This window comes from Heloderma suspectum, chromosome 1 (genome assembly GCF_057233095.1).
Source record: "Heloderma suspectum isolate Gila_16-S chromosome 1, 16-S_ref, whole genome shotgun sequence".
In the NCBI taxonomy this organism is placed as follows: domain Eukaryota; kingdom Metazoa; phylum Chordata; class Lepidosauria; order Squamata; family Helodermatidae; genus Heloderma; species Heloderma suspectum.
In genome coordinates this window covers 140,702,848-140,720,117 of record NC_139458.1, presented here as the reverse complement: position 1 = coordinate 140,720,117, position 17,270 = coordinate 140,702,848, and the positions used below count along the sequence as shown (strand labels likewise).

Sequence of the window (17,270 nt, the reverse complement as noted above, 5' to 3'; positions counted from 1 at the left end):
GTTTACAGTGAAATAAGATAACCTGTAGCCATCTTGTTGGATGGGATAATGGATGCAATGCAGCCACGCTTAAACAAGTCTAAGTTGCTTCTTATTTCATTGGAAAGAGAGCACAGCATGCTTCTGTCCCATTGAAATCACTGTAAAGAAGCCAGGGATGCATCCATTGTTTTTAAAGCCTTACATAGCCAGCAGTTCCTTCAGCATATCACTTTCCTTTCTCCAGAGGAAACCATCTGTCCTTGTTGCTTAGTGTTCATTTCTTGGGCCAGTTATCATAAAAGATGCATATTGATTTTAATTCCTGGAAGGCCTGACAAAATGGAGTCTCTAATGAGATTCATAGATTTATTTATTTTTCAAGCTAAGAGGAGCCTGCTAGACCCAGCCTTCCGCCTCAGCCCATTAGACCTACATGGTGTGTTTTTTTTTCCCTTTAGCACTTCAGGGAAATAGTTCTGGGTGGCAGTGAATCAAAAATTGTGGAGGAGGGTCTCAGTCTGCTTTTTCATGCCATCCCTGCTGAAGGAGACTTGGTACTAAATATGGTGTTGCAATTATGGTAAGTAGGCCTTGGTACTCTGAAGTGTGTGAAGAAGACAACAGAAGTTGCCCCATTCATTCAACAGTGCAAGAGGTGCATTGAAAGTAATGGTCCTCTGAAGAACTGAGTCTTGTTATATTCTATATAACCCTGCCATACCTTGTTCCTGTCTCACAACATGCCTTCCATCCTTATTCTTGTCTCACAGCTCTCAGATACGCTGTACCTCAAGAGCAGCGACTCTCCCAAGGTCATACAGTCGGAGAGTGACAGGACTAGGAGAGAGTCGAATCTCCCTCTTCATCTGTTTAGCAACGTGACTCCTGTTAAGAATGGGCCATGCTTTTAAGGGGAGTCACATTGCATCGAGCGGCTGACCCAGTTTGCAAAAGCTGGCCTTGCTCTCTCCAGCATGCTAATAGAGATGCCTATCTGCAGGAAAAATTGGATATAGAAAAGCAATATCCTGTCTGGGAACATCTAGAACTGGTAAGGTTGTTCCTTCTCTTTGCAGTCAAAACTAAACTTCTGTAACGTATATCGCCTGTACACGGCAAAGATGTACTGCTTGTGCTGCAAAAAAACGACTGGCTCTGGAGTGGGTTGGTTGCATATGCTGGGTGTGTGCATAGAGAATGGGAGAATCGCTGCTAAGGCAGCAGGCACAGGATAGCTGCAATGAAGCAGGATGTCTCTGCACCAATGATCGTAAGCCCCAGCAGCTGTGAATCTCCTACGTAGGTCCCATATATGTCAGGCTAACACGTCCTGAAGGAAAAGGCATTTTGTTTACACATGTTCAGTTTTGCCTATCCCTTATTCATACAGCAGTATCGCCACCCGTGCCAGCCTCACAGTGTCGTCTAGTTTATCCGGGCAGTTCGGAGAGTGATTCAGCACTGATGAAATGTTTTACCTGTGTGGCCAGCCTTCACTTGCTGGTTGGAGAGTGCCAGCAATGGGGATGCTGCAGTCTGCCACTGTCAGATGAAGAGAGGATGATAAACAGAACTGCAGACATTTCAACTGCCTGCAGAATTCATGAAACCAGCACAGCTTTTCTGCAGTGGATGCCAGGTGCTTGCCCTTGAAATCCAAATCTCAGACTGGGACAGTTGACATTCTTTTTTCCTACCCTAGATTCTGTGATGTAAGAATGATATGCTGTTATGAAACGGCAGAAGCTTCTGAATGTTTCCTGGAATATGTATGAATAGAATAGAATAGAGCAAGTTTCAGAGTTTGTGCTGTGAACAAAGGATGGAAAGAAAAATAGCAACACAAGAGCATGGGCTCATCTGAGTTCAACTAGCAGGGCAAAAGCAGAATGAGGAAGAATTTGGTATTGCTGAGATTTTGTATTTTTTAGCACATACAAATTATGCATGATAATTTAGCATGAAGTTAGCGAAGTAGATTGCATGAATCCTAGAATTTCAGTTGCCTGGGTCTTTCCCTAGGTTAGGTAGAGTTTCTACCATTTGTATTGAATAACCATCATTCAAGAGCAAGAGCAAAGTTCTCTTGATTTGTACACTAGCACGAATGCTGGGCATGTTAGCTAGACAGCATTACAGTTATCCAGCTATGTATAGTCCAGCCATGTAAGCAGACAAAAAGGCCTGGATGGATACTGCACCTCTTTTTCATTTCAGTCCACACTTAGACTGGGAAAGATCCGGACCTACATCACCCAGAAACATCTGGTGGGAAAGGTGGGCTAATTCGGGGGTCTTAACCTTATGTCAGCTGCTTAACCATAACAATCAGCTTTATTCCTTTACAGATTTGCAATACAGCTATGCATTAATTACGGATGTATGGAGTGTGTAAAATCCATTCCAACCGCGTTTTGTGGATTGTCAGGCATGTTTCGTTGACTGCCCAGCCACAGAATTGGAATTTTGTTTTGTTTCCGAATTTGCACAGATTCACATCTGCAAACTCGCCCATGCGAAAATGTGTGAATCCCCCTGAAATATACATTTTCACAGTTTAACCTATGGGGGAAATACACATTTTTGGCCAGGTTTTTAAATTTTGCATACTTTTCTAACAATGACATTTCTGCAAAAATTCAGGAAAGCTAGAAAACAGCTCTGCAAATCTGCAGAATCTGCCCAGCAGTGGAAAAGCTGGTCCACTGTGGAATCTGCAGGTGAGATTCATGAAAATCTGAACTCCTTTGGTTTGGTTGCGGATTTCTCCGACGTCCCTAGCATTAATTTTATGAATCATAGAATGGTAGGGCTGGAAGGGGCCCACAAGGCCATCGAGTCCAACCCCCTGCTGAATGCAGGAATTCAGGTCAGAGCATCCCTGACAGATGGCTGTCCAGCCTCATCTTGAAGGCCTCCAGTGTGGGAGAGCCCACTACCTCCCTAGGGAATTGGTTCCATTGTCATATTCATCGAGCAGCATCTCAGTAGCATCAGATATTACTATGCATATTCCAGACATTGGGCCCTAATTTGCTAGTCTCTTCTGAACCTCTAAAAATACTAAGTCCCTTACTGATTTTGCGATTTCTCGAAAGGTGACTTAGGGTGCAATCCTATGCATGCTTAGACAGAAAAAAGTCCTACAACTCCCAGCATGCCCCAGCCACCCTGGCTGGGGCATGCTGGGAGTTGTAGGACTTTTTTCTGTCTAAGCATGCATTGGATTGCACCCTTAAATAATTTTGGGTGACCTCAAATAGGGTATGGACTGTTTTTAAGAACCAGTTGGTTTCAGGACTTGGGATATAACCTTATATAGTTACAATAGAAGGTTGCCCTTCCATTATTAACCATATATCATGGCCTCAGGCTTGCTCAACAAAAAGTTGAGTAAATAATATTGGCTCTCCTCAAAACATTGTTGAATATAGGCATTTTGAAAACTAAATGCTTGTTCACAAGCAGTTCTGGGACATAAGATACGGAAACGCTGTTAATTGAATCCTTTTGGATTTAAGTCATTGATAAGACTAAAGCAATTCTATAGTTTAAGCTAGCTAGAACTCTCATTTAGGGTACAATCCTAATGCATATTTTGAGAGGAAAAAAAGTCTTACAACTCCCAGCATTCCCCAGTCAGCATGGCTAGCTGGAGAATGCTGGGAATTGTAGGACATTTTTCTGTCTAAACATGCATAAGATTGCACCCTTAATCACTTTATTATGGGATACAACAATCTGGATGCCCTCCCCACAGTCCACCTCCACCGGCCAAATGTGCCGTACTCTGGATTGGCGGAGCAACACTTGCAGTGGTGTATTTTACAGCTCTAGAATCTGTGCCTACATGTGAAAACTGGATTGAAGACTTTTTGGACTTAACCATCAAGGAGCCAGTCATGTATTAGATAAGGTATAAATCTGAGAAGTTCAATTTAATTGGTTCCCTAATTGAATGTTAATCTGGATCCTGCCCATGTGCAAGAAAAGGAGTCCCTCTTCTTTTTTCCCTTTTAATTTAATTTGTTCCTTATTTGAATGTTAATCTGGCTCCTACCCATGTGCAAAAAAGGGCTCCTCCTTTCCCCCCCTTTCCCTTTAATTTCTATTACAACTTGTTATCCTTTTCACATCTGATTGTATTTCTCTGGGGAATGTTAATTGGGTAGGGGAATCATGCAAGAAAGGCTGTAAAATTAGGAAATGTCAATGTCTCTCTTTTTTTTTTTTTTACTTTAAACTTATTGAAATCTTTCCTGACTTCTTTATAAATTCACTAAAATAATAAGAAAAAGGTTGGGCGTCCCACTGGAGTCCTGCACTTGATATGCTGGGACTCAAAAGTCTAGTTCAGGGCTGCTAGTTCTTTGCAGCTATTCAGTAAGAAGAGGGAATTACACTGATGTTCTAACACTCAGCAGCTAAGTGAATGCTGCTGCATGTGTTATATACAGGTTGTGGTTTAAGAATTATTGCGTTGTAGCTATTGGAGACACATTTACTAGAAGTGCTGAGGTTTCAGAATTTGATGCAGTAGCAAACAAGTGATAGATTCAGGCTGTAACCCTACACTTACCTGGGAGTAAGTCCCTTGAACTCAATGGGGCTTACTTCTGAATAGATATGTATAGATTGCACTGCATGTAGCTGAGATGTCTTTTGTGTCAGGGTTTGATACCACCTTTTCTAGAATGCATTAAAAAGACAAAAGGAGCCTAATGGAGCTATTGCCAATGGAAGCTCATGTATTTGATTTGGTTTTGGAAGCATGGTGAGTCAGCTGTGAATTTGCCCAGAGTCATATGCTGTGTTTAGTAGCATATATATACTTATTTCTCCAGCGAAGGAGATTGTTACCTTGTTGTGGTGCTGGAGCTTGAGCACCTCAGTGAGCTAAATCGTGAAGAGACACCCAAGACGGGAAGGTCATGGCAGAGAGGTCAGACTAAATACGATTCCTGGGGAAGGAAACGGCAACCCACCCCAGTATTCTTGCCATGAAAACTAAATGGATCAGTACAACCAGAGATATGTCGGTATGCCATCGGAAGATGGGACTCCCAGGTTGGAAGATGGTCAAAATGCTACTGGGGAGGAACAGAGGATAAGTTCAAGTAGCCCCAGATGTGATGACGCAGCTAGCTCAAAGCCGAAAGGATGGCTAGCAGCCGATGGTGCTGGTGGTGAACGACGAATCCGATGTTCTAAAGATCAACACACCATAGGAACCTGGAATGTAAGATCTATGAGCCAGGGCAAATTGGATGTGGTTATTGGGGAGATGTCAAGATTAAATATAGGCATTTTGGGTGTCAGTGAACTGAAATGGACTGGAATGGGCCACTTCACATCAAATGACCACCAGATCTACTACTGTGGACAAGAGGACCACAGAAGAAATGGAGGAGCCTTCATAATTAATAATGAAGTGGCTAAAGCAGTGCTTGGATACAATCCAAAAAATGACAGAATGATCTCAATTCGAATTCAGGGTAAGCCATTTAACATCACAGTGATCCAAATATACGCCCCAACCACAGATGCTGAAGAAGCAGAAGTAGATCAGTTCTATGAGGATCTGCAGCACCTACTGGATAGTACGCCAAAAAAAGATGTTATTTTCATTACAGGAGACTGGAATGCTAAGGTGGGTAGTCCAACAACACCTGGAATTACAGGCAAGCATGGTCTGGGAGAACAAAATGAAGCGGGACATAGGCTGATAGAATTTTGCCAAGACAACTCACTGTGCATAACAAACACTCTCTTCCAACAACCTAAGAGACGACTTTATACATGGACTTCACCAGACGGTCAACACCGAAATCAGATTGACTACATCCTTTGTAGCCAAAGGTGGCGGACATCTATGCAGTCGGTAAAAACAAGACCTGGAGCTGATTGTAGTTCAGATCATGAACTTCTTATTGCACAATTTAGAATCAGACTAAAGAGAATAGGGAAGACCCACAGATCAGTTAGATATGAGCTCACGAATATTCCTCATGAATATGTAGTGGAGGTGAAGAATAGCTTTAAGGGACTAGATTTAGTAGATAGGGTCCCGGAAGAACTATGGACAGAAGTTCGCAACATTGTTCAGGAGGCGGCAACAAAAAACGGCCCAAAGAAAAAGAAAACCAAGAAGGCAAGATGGCTGTCTGCTGAGACACTGGAAGCAGCCCAAGGAAGAAGGAAAGCAAAAGGCAACAGTGATAGGGGGAGATATGCCCAATTAAATGCAAAATTCCAGAGGTTAACCAGAAGAGATAAGGAATTATTTTTAAACAAGCAATGCACGGAAGCGGAAGAAGAGAAGAGAATAGGAAGGACAAGAGACCTTGTTAATTTCCAGAAAATTAGAAACATCGGAGGTAAATTCCAGGCAAAAATGGGTATGATCAAAAACAAAGATGGCAAGGACCTAACAGAAGCAGAAGAGATCAAGAAAAGGTGGCAAGAATATACGGAAGGTCTGTATAGGAAGGATAATAATATCGGGGATAGATTTGACAGTGTGGTCAGTGAGCTAGAGCCAGCCATCCTGAAGAGTGAGGTTGAATGGGCCTTAAGAAGCATTGCTAATAACAAGGCAGCAGGAGACGACGGTATCCCAGCTGAACTGTTTAAAATGTTGCAAGATGATGCTGTCAAGGTGATGCATGCCATATGCCAGCAAATTTGGAAAACACAAGAATGGCCAGCAGATTGGAAAAAATCAACTTATATGCCCATACCAAAAAAGGAAAGCACCAAAGAATGTTCATACTATCGAACAGTGGCACTTATTTCACATGCCAGTAAGGTAATGCTCAAGATCTTGCAAGGTAGACTCCAGCAATTCATGGAACGAGAATTGCCAGATGTACAAGCTGCGTTTAGAAAAGGCAGAGGAACGAGAGACCAAATTGCCAATATTCGCTGGATAATGGAGAAAGCCAGGGAGTTTCAGAAAAACATCTCTTTCTGTTTTATTGACTATTCTAAAGCCTTTGACTGTGTGGATCATAACAAATTGTGGCAAGTTCTTGGTGGTATGGGGATACCAAGTCATCTTGTCTGCCTCCTGAGGAATCTGTATAATGACCAAGTAGCGACGGGAAGAACAGACCATGGAACAACAGACTGGTTTAAGATTGGGAAAGGAGTACGGCAGGGTTGTATACTCTCACCCTACCTATTCAACCTGTATGCAGAACACATCATGCGAGGTGCTGGGCTTGATGAAGCCAAGGCTGGAGTTAAAATCGCTGGAAGAAACATTAACAATCTCAGATATGCAGATGATACCACTTTGATGGCTTAAAGTGAGGAGGAGCTGAGGAGCCTTATGAGGAAGGTGAAAGAAGAAAGTCCAAAAGCTGGGTTGCAGTTAAACCTCAAAAAAAACAAGATTATGGCAACCAGCTTGATTGATCACTGGCAAATAGAGGGAGAAAACGTGGAGGCAGTGACAGACTTTGTCTTTCTAGGCACAAAGATTACTGCAGACACTGACTGGAGCCAGGAAATCAGAAGACGTTTACTTCTTGGGAGGACAGCAATGACAAATCTTGATAAAATAGTGAAGAGCAGAGACATCACACTGACAACAAAGGTCCGCATAGTTAAAGCAATGGTATTCCCCGTAGTAACCTATGGCTGCGAGAGCTGGACCATAAGAAAGGCTGAGCGAAGGAAGATTGATGCTTTTGAACTGTGGTGCTGGAGGAAAATTCTGAGAGTGCCTTGGACTGCAAGAAGATCAAACCAGTCCATACTCCAGGAAATAAAGCCAGCCTGCTCAATCGAGGGAACGATATTAAAGGCAAAACTGAAGTACTTTGGCCACATAATGAGAAGAGAGGATACCCTGGAGAAGATGCTGATGCTAGGGAAAGTGGAAGGCAAAAGGAAGAGGGGCCGACCAAGGGCAAGATGGATGGATGATATTCTGGAGGTGACGGACTCGACCTTGGGGGAGCTGGGGGTGGCGATGGCCGACAGGAAGCTCTGGTGTGGGCTGGTCCATGAAGTCACGAAGAGTCGGAAGCGACTGAACGAATAAACAACAATCTACTTATTTGGTAGAGCAGCTGGCAACTATTATGAAGTTAGAATTGGCTTTTATAGCTGTATAGTGAAGGTCAGTGCTTTTTGCTACTAACAAATGTTCGATAATGCACAGTAGCTGTCTTGCACAGTTTGTACTTTTCTTGTTGATAAATATGCTCCTTCCTTTGCTGTGAGAAACTTTCTTTCCTGCCAAGAAATTAAGGCCCCCTTTCTCCTCCTCGGTGAAAGGACAGAGGTAGGTGTGTGTGTGGGGGTGTTGTGGCAGTCTGAAACTAGGTGAGGCAAGCCCTACAAAATCCTGGGCAGATTGGGCCATTACTTGTTCTCTGAGAGGGGGAAGGTGCCCCACCTCCTCAGATAAACAGCCTCCTGGGACAGCACCTGTTGCTTCTAGGGAACCGGAACAACTGCAAGTTGAGGGGCATGTGTAAGCTCTTCTTTGCTTTTATTACCTGCACCCATTGTCCATCAATGAACTGTATCATTCCTTCACACAATGGACGTTAGTCATATTGGTATCTTCGGATCTGTTCAGTATGAGTCTTGGCTGGATCAGGCTCCAGGTTTAAGACAGCTCATGCTACGCTAAGGCTGCCATTTTATGCACACTTACATGAGAGGAAGTCCCACTGAATTCAGTGGGATTTTTGATTAAACATGCATAGGATTGTGCCATCTTAGGCTTTCAGATACCATGGAACTTTGTCCTTTTTTTGGCCATAAGCTAACATGGCCATTCTTCTGGACTCTCATTTTAAAAACAAGGGATACAAGGGGGGTGGGGGTCCACTGGGCCAGCTTCTGAAGTAGAAGGAAATGAGCTGGAGTGCCAGTATGTCTCAAAATGTGCAAGTTCCATCTCCCCAAAAAGCTGGTCCAGTAGAACAGACTGCCTTAACCCACATCTCTTTTGAGCCAATAAAATGGAGGTGGTCTATATTTTAGGTTTTTGGGGTTTTTACTGATTCATTGAAAAAGAGTGGTGGCGTGCTCCTGAGGGCTTATCCTGAGTTATCTCAGTGTGGTAGACTTTTCTGTCTCATTGGGCATGGAGGTTAATAGTAGGGATGAACAAATGTGCCTACTTTGTTTTCTCTCAGTTTCTCATATTCTCAAACTTGTGTTCAGAATTTTTCCAAACTGAAGTTCAGTTTGTTCTCAACTTTGAGATTTTTTTAAAGTTCGCATGAAAATTCATATATACTTTTGTGTGTATTTCTCCTAATACATGCATTTTGTATGCAGTTTTGCCTAATAGGTACATACTGAAAGCAATTTTCCTAATATAATGCATTTTAATGTTGCTTTCACTACTATACACATTTTTGGGTGGACTTTCCCTGAAGATACACACTTTTGTACACATTTTTTGATTAGAAAATTCCATTGCAAAATTCAGAGAAGTGTGGATAAAAGTTTCTGTTTGCATATTGGTTTGAAAGTGGGAAATTAGGTAAGTTTGCATTAAAATATGGATTGAACTAACTCCTCACCCCCACCCCTACTTAAAAGTACTGGATGGCTGTGAATAGAAGATGGACAGAGAGCTTCCACAGGATAGGTTTTTACTGAATCATGTTCCTTACATTGACATCTAGCTTCATTTTCTCTCCAGTTCCTGTTGGCCTTTGGAAGAGAGGTGGGGAAAGCAATCCTATGGTTCCTAGACAGTTTGGGTGGGGGGGCAGGCATAGGATACTTCGGATTCCTGGATCTGAGGTCAGAGATGGTGCGCCAACCTCAGACCCAAGAGTCCGAGCTCCCCTCCCCTTGCAGCTGGTACAGTGCCTCCCTGAGGTCACAAAGATGACCTCGGAGAAAAAGGAAAGGGAGCGTGCTGGGAGGAGAGGATGGGGATGGTTTACACCGTATCCCCAGGCCTCCCCAGCCTCCTTCCCTCCCCCTCCCCAATGCCTCAGCTAGATGAGTGGAAAAGCCCATCAAGCAAAATTGCAGAGCGGGAGGCACAGTGGAGGCGAAGATTGCCTCCACCACACCTCCTGCTCTGCACTGGATACTCCTAAGCCTCCGAGTTCAGAGGTTTACGAGTATCAAGGGCAGATCTAGTGGTGCTCTTGGGATATTCTACATTTGGAGGATGAACAGACTACAGCTGCTTTGGAAGGAAAGAGTATTGTGAATCCCAGAGCTTTTGATAAGGTACTACCACCCTGTAATGGTCCAGCTATAACGTAATTGCAGGCAAGCTAACCTAACCTTCTGAAACAGTGTTTTATACATACCTGCCAGAAGTAAATCCTACTGAGTTCAGTTGGGCTTCCTCCTAGGAAGGTGGGTATAGGATTGCAACTACCATTTGAAATGAGTAGTGGTGAGATTTGTATTTGTTAATTAAAATGTTTTTAAAAATCTTAATTTTTAATAAAATTAAAATAGATAAAAAAAGATGTCAGATGAGACGCTGACGCAGACACATGACTTTCTGTCATGTAGAGTGCACTTCCTTTTTCATCTGTTGTATTCCTCTTAAGAACATAAGCAGAGCCCTGCTGGATCAGACCGAAGGTCCACCTAGTCCAGCATTCTGTTCACACAGTGGCCAGCCAGCTGCCCATGGGAAACCCACAAGCAGGACATGAGTGCAACAGCACCCTCCCACCCATGTTCCCCAGCAACTGGTGTACATAGGCATACTGCTTCTGATACTGGAGGTAGCATATAGCCATCAGGACTAGTAGCCATTGATAGCCTTATGTTGCTAATTTTAAACTTTGAAATCTCATGGCTTGGGTAGCCTCATTTGTAAGCACGCTGCTTTTTAATTTGGACGTTTCAGCTTGACTGAAGAACTGGAAACATCAGTGTTGTTTATAGGGCACAAGTCAAGATTAATATATCAGAACTTAAAACAGTTTGGACCTTTGCCTCAGATCACATTCTTCCCTCTTAATTATTTCTTTTTATGACAAGGTCCAACAGGACCCCTCTGTTGCCTCATAACCATGGAATTACCCCTTGAGAAGCAATAATGGCCAATTCCATAAATCAGGAGTTGGGAACCTATGGCCCTCTAGATGTTGTTGGACTCCAAATCCCATCCCCCAGCCAGCATGGGCAATGGTTAGGGAATTGTTCAAACACATCTGGAAGGCTGCAAGTTCCCCACTCCTGCTGTCAATTTTCCAGGAGCATAAGGTAGCCTTGTGCGTGGTGGTGATGGGTGCACTAGTTTAAAAGTTGGTGTGAGGTCCTTCCTTGTAATTGGATACCACATTTTCCTGTTCAGGGCCTGTTTTAGCCTAGTGAGGGCTTTTGTTTTTCAGGGGTTGTTTACAAGGCTGAAGCCCTTAGCTGGGGAGGGATAAGAAATATGAATTTATGCATTTATTTATTACATTTCTGTACTGCCCCACAGCCGAAGCTCTCTGGGCAATTTACAAATGTCAGTGAGTGATTCCACATGGCCTTGTATGCGCTGCTTTGTATAAATGCCAAATATTATGAATTTATGGGAAATGAGGAGAGAACATCCAAAGCCAGAAATGGGAAAGAGCTGAGATTTGGCCTTTTCAGTACCAACATGGGAAGGAAAAGTAATTATTTTCATGGAGGGCTTTATTAGCTGGCTGTGTGATAAGAAAACAGAGATGGGAGGGATAGGGTTCTTCAACTCATTTATTTGACGCTTGAAACAAACAGTGCCCAGCAAGCTGGGGCCAGGGAATCAGCACCTTTACGTTTCTCAGGCCCCCTCCTTGAGCTTTAAGAGGGCACCGTCATTCAGTAAAAGTCTGGTGTTGGATCTGTCAGGAGCTAGGGTGAAGCACCTCATACACTCAGCAAAAAGGGGAAGAGAAGGGAATTGGGGCCTGGGTATTTATTTCTTTAGCTGATTTTACAAGTGGGCACTAAGGGGAAGTTCATGATCACAGAGCAGGGAATTTCTAGCCATTCTTCTGACCCACCTTGCTACATAAAGGCTATTGGAATAATCTCTGGAGCACCACTTGGTTCTTCCTCTTATTTGGCAAGCTTCAGGAGACGCTGGATGTCAGGCTCTACATTGGTGGTGAGGCATCTGGGGCTGTAGCGCTTGAAAGGCTCTCCCTCAGGCCCCACCAGGAACTTCTCAAAATTCCAGGAAATGTCGCTGCGGTGCACCGGGCTCCACGTGATGAACTTGGGTTCCATCAGGAGGCAGGAGGGGTTGTCGTCTGGGTAAGGAAGTTTGTCCTTCAGATAGGCGAAGACAGAGTGGGTGCTTTTGCCATTCACCTCACATTTCTGACAGAGAATGAAGTTGGGTTGAAACCCTGCCCCAGGCCGCACGTATTTCAAGCTGTTGAGGATCTCTTCATTAGTGCAGTTCTCCTGTCAGAGCGAAGCGGAAAGCATGAAGGGAAATGGAGCACCATGTACAAATTATCAAGCTCAGTCTGTTCCCTGCTTCCCATGATGCAGTGGTGAGGAAACTGTGGCCCTCCAGATGATGTTGGACTCCAACTACCATCAGCCCAGCCAGCATGGTCGATGGACAGCAATTATGGGAATTGTAATCCATTAATATCTGGAGGGTCACAGGCTGCCCACTTCTGTCTTAATGGCATCCTTGTAGCAATTCAGGCACAACCTTGAACTCACTTTGGTTCACGCTACCCTCAAATGCACAACTGAACTGACTTATGTGAAAATGGCTTTCCAGCAGGAGCTGATGCTCACACAAGAGGGGGTGTGCAAAAGTCTGGAAGAGGCTCCCTAGAATAGACATAGGAACAAGGATTAGTTTCAAGAGAGTGATATATATATAATTTGTAAGGGATATTGTTTCTAATGTAGTCCCTTCATTTTGACCAGAGAGATCAAGAAAGCTTTTCCTCTTCCTTCAGCATATTGGAGTATTCCCACTACAATTCTCTTATCTGGTAACGTCTCTTCTGTTTAGAGGTAGAAGTGCTGAAAGATGCTCCAGGCCCAAGAAAATTTTCTTCTTGAGTGAGCCCAGTCACTGGCTTTTATTTTTTTCAGATCCTCTGTGATCAGTGCTTAGAGGTCAGGAAGGAATTGCCCACCAAAGATTATCTAGAGGAGGCTGTGTGGAAGATTCTATTTTGGGAAGGAGGGCTTTGGGTCCTTCTAAGCTCTATGATTCCATTAAGGGCTAGAATTAGGGTGGCCAGATGCATAAGGTAGCAGGGCTGCTGCATGTTTAAGAATTTTGTAGAAGGGAGAATTTCAGCAGGTGTAGCTCTATTTTGCAACTGGCTACCCTAGTTAGACTGGCCTGGTTTAGGATCATCTAAAACAATTTAATCCTATGCATGTTTACTCAGAAATAAATCCTACTTTGTTCAATAGGGTTTGCTCCCAAGTAAATGAGCATAGGATTGCAGCCTTAGAGAGACAAACAGTATTGCTGCAAATCACTCCTGTATCTAAAAATGTCCTTAGAGAATACATATAGCTAGCCCCTAGACTGATAGAATACATATTCAGCTGGATCCCCCTATAATGTCTGCTGCGGTGGAATTCCCACTGTTAAAGTGGGGCTGCAATCCCCAACTCTTGAACAAGTGTGCATAGGACAGGAGCCCTGACTTCTAGGAGTTTAAGAACTCAAGAAGGAACAATGACAATGTGTTGGAAGGTAGAATGTTCTCCCAGTTGCAAGGAAAGGAATGAGGTGGAGCCGTCTATTGCAAAGAAGAGCACTGCAGCAGGAATGAATTGAGGCACTTACCTGGTAGCCAAACTGATTGCAAGGGAAACCCAGGACAACCAGCCGTCGCGGATATTTGCTCTGCAGCTGGTTCATCTGGGTGTAGTCCCTCACTGTTGTGCCTCAGAGGGAGGCCACATTCTCTATCAAGACAACTCTCCCCCTGAAATTGTTGAAATCCACTTTCTCCCCTTGGAGGTCAGTGGCATTGAGATCGTAGAAGGATTTGGCTATGGGAGTCATTGCTGCAAGAACCAAGGGCAGCCAGTGAGCCCGTTGCAGATAGAGTTGCTTGCTTAAAATGCTTCTCTGTGTGCTCCTGCGATTGGCTGCACCCAAAGGCCTTTCGTCCTGGTGTGATGTGCAGAAAGTGGAGCCCGTTCCATGTTATCGATCCAGCTCTTTGCTGATTCGGAACAAAGCAGCAGGTCAGGCCACCGTGTCTTCCATTGCAAGCCTGTACAGCTTAGGAAGGATATCCAAGCCACTGTGATACTTAGGCCACCACTCAATAATTCATGCTGCTTAAGACTTAAAGAATGACAGCACAATCCGATGCATGTTTACTGAGAAGCACATTGGACTGTGTTCAATCAAGCTCACTCCCTAGTAAACTAATTCAGGATTGTAGCCTGACTTGGGAGGGCAAGGCAAGAAATGGAAATAGAGTAGCTTGTTGCTATTGTGACAGCAGTCAAGAGTCATTAACAGAGGTCAAGACACTGTTAGGCTGGGCACAATGGCAGGCTTCCCTGTGAGGTGTTCCATAGATGAAAGTGAAGTCCCCAGCACAGACACATTTGCAGGATGAAATTAGAACTCAGATGCTCATCAGTACACAATTTTTTGTAAAAAAAATCCAGCAGGGGCAGTGTTACTGCAAGAAATGTATTTTCTCATAGCATAGTTATCACCCGGATGAAATATAGCAGCTTTAAATATCTAACTCTTCCAGTGAAATCAGTGGTATTTAAAGCTGCTGGAATTCTGAGTCAAGCAGGGGTATATTTAAGAAAAGATCAGATCTTTTTGGACTAATAGACTTTTGTAGCATGGTGGTGTAGTGGAAAGACTGTGGATTGTATAACACTGTTAAAACACCTGATAAAATAAAATGTGGAGTTACATGTCAAGGCTGAGAATATGGGGTTCTGCAATCTTCAGCTGCAGGTGGGTAGTGACTACCTGGTGGTTATGGCTGTAGAAGAGGCTGCTTGAGACAGTAAAGTGAGCATAAGGGAGGCTGTGTGTGTGTGTATGTGTGTTGGTGGTGTGGAAGAGTTGCTGCTGCATGGCATAATTGGAGGGATGACTGAAGGCTGAAACGCTGGACACCTCATGGTAGCCAGTTAGGCAGTAGAGCCTGGAGCAAGCATCCCTCTCTGAAGCAATATATATGCTTCTGAGCCACTTCTCCAAGGTGTACTGGTTAGACATCCCATTTGATAGTCTGTTGAAGAGGTCTATGAACAGGGTGCAACAACTGTCACATTTGTCAGCCTTCCTGCAGGTAATGATACAGTTAATCACCACTCTCTCCCTATTCTGACACTAACAACGATGAAGAACCTGCACTTCACACATAACACAAATACTACAGGAGAAAGTGGAAGATTATTTGAGAGCCTTTATAGCAAAAGGAGCTATTGATGTTGACAGCAAATCGGTCACCTACAAGACAGTAGACTGGTATGCAGGCTAGCATCTATGTGAATCAACCAACTGATCCGAGAGCACTATGTGAACAGTTCAACCAACTGAACTGAGAGTACTATTCACTATGTGAATCAACCAACTGATCTGTCTTAATTGGTACTAAGCATTACCAGCCATGATAAATACAGCTATCATCATGTGAAGATAACAGCTATCAAAAGTAATAACTGTGTGGGTATTACATAGTATAATGGGGATACATGCAGATACCTGCTTATATAGATGGCGTAATAAGTTATTAGGTGTAGTGTAAAAGATAAAATCCTATTTTTTGTGTAACTAGTTTTATATGTATTGCCACCTTGGTAATGTAAGAGCATGTTTCCATATACTATTGCAATTCATATTTACATGCCTTGTGCTGACAGATACAGATCTTCCCCTCAATAGCTTTTTATGGACTGGCAGGGCTTGCTCTGCTATGAAAATTGTAGCACAGTATTTTGAAAGAAGTAAAATTGCCTCCCAGTCCTGCAGTGCTCATCCCCTTTCTAAACCAGGTGGATGATGAAAACCTCTAACAAGAATGCTGCTTCTCCTGGCACAAGGAGCATGCTGAATTATTAACAGCTAGATCAGGTTGCTGGCGAGCTCAAGCAGAAGAAGGCAGAGTACAGTGGTCAGAGATAATTTTCTAAAAGGGAGGAAGAAAATGGAAGGAACGACCTGTCCTCATGTAAGTTTCTCCAGTGCCTGGCCAAAGCATTCCAAGATCACCAAGGACTGAAGAACTATTTTGTCTGGCTCAAAGCAGCTACATCAGCAATTACCAGTGGTTCTCAATATGAGCATTACCTATGCTACAGCTTACACAACCAGACTCAGAACTCCCTGCCTGAATCTGCTGCACCAAAGAGGTCACAAGACAGTACAGGCTTGAGCTATCTGATCTGAAGGCCAGCCCAGTTTTCTTGTGTATATCCAGGTGGGGCAATTCATAACATACCTCCATCCACTGAAAGTAGACATGTGGGTACCTCTGGTGGTGGCTTGTCTCTCATGAGTCTTACCTACAGTCAATTCTGGTCTAGTATATGCAAAACATGAAATACAGACATGCATCAAGGGTGCATCTCATTCCCCTTCAAAATCACTCATACTTCTGGAAGGCTGGGCACAGATGTGTACTAGGCTGTGGTCGGGTGGCCTCGGGTGGGAAGTGGTGGCTCTTCAGATGATCTTGGACTACAGCTCCCATCATCCCAGACCATTGGCCATCAGCTGACTGGGGTTGATAGAAGTTACAGTGTAACATCTGGAAGGCCAGTGGTTTCCCACTCCTGCTCTTAATGGGCATCCATGCCTCACATCATATGAGAAAGATGAGGCAGTCAACCTGATCTACATCCCTTCCTCTCCCTGAACTATTTGTAATCTGTGGGCTTGTCATGACAGTTTGAGGTACAGAGGCTTTAACAACGTGCCTTTGTCCTGAAGCAATTGCACAAGAACATATAAATACACTGATGCAGGCCTGTGCTATTTTCAGTGTTCAAATGGTAGCATTTTGAATTGGGTCATTACAATACAAAAAAAATACATGCAGACAAATTAATGATTACTGCAGGACTCTGCCAATTACAGGTGGTTGCATGTGAGTAGGGCTAACCCTTACCTGCCCCTGAACAGAAATGGTGGTGCTGATGCATGTACTCATTTCCCCCCCTCGTCTGCTTCATTGGCTCATTTCTTGTGGAGGTGAGCCTACTTACACCATAAATTAAACTGTACTGTTCTAAATGAGCCATGTTCTCACAAATTCAGTTTTCGGAATACAGTGGGAAGGGTTTGCTGCTTCACTTCCTTCTCAGCACCATGGACTCAGTTAGCCATCCAG

General features: G+C 43.7%; 1 protein-coding gene and 1 long non-coding RNA gene across 2 annotated transcripts; one reads left to right on the top strand and one right to left on the bottom strand.

Moving 5' to 3' along the window:
• Positions 1-337: 337 nt before the first annotated feature.
• Positions 338-2,358, top strand: LOC146358160 (uncharacterized). The gene is made up of 3 exons (XR_014783817.1): positions 338-562; positions 753-1,033; positions 1,373-2,358. It is a non-coding gene; the product is annotated as an uncharacterized LOC146358160 (long non-coding RNA).
• A 9,571-nt stretch (positions 2,359-11,929) lies between these two features.
• GPX2 (glutathione peroxidase 2) lies at positions 11,930-14,098 on the bottom strand. The gene is made up of 2 exons (XM_084804613.1): positions 13,739-14,098; positions 11,930-12,372 (listed from the first exon to the last, which is right to left on the bottom strand). Exons 1-2 carry the CDS (start codon positions 13,958-13,960, stop codon positions 12,022-12,024), a joined length of 573 nt encoding a protein of 190 aa, XP_084660739.1. The 5' UTR covers positions 13,961-14,098; the 3' UTR covers positions 11,930-12,021.
• Between the last annotated feature and the right edge of the window lie 3,172 nt (positions 14,099-17,270).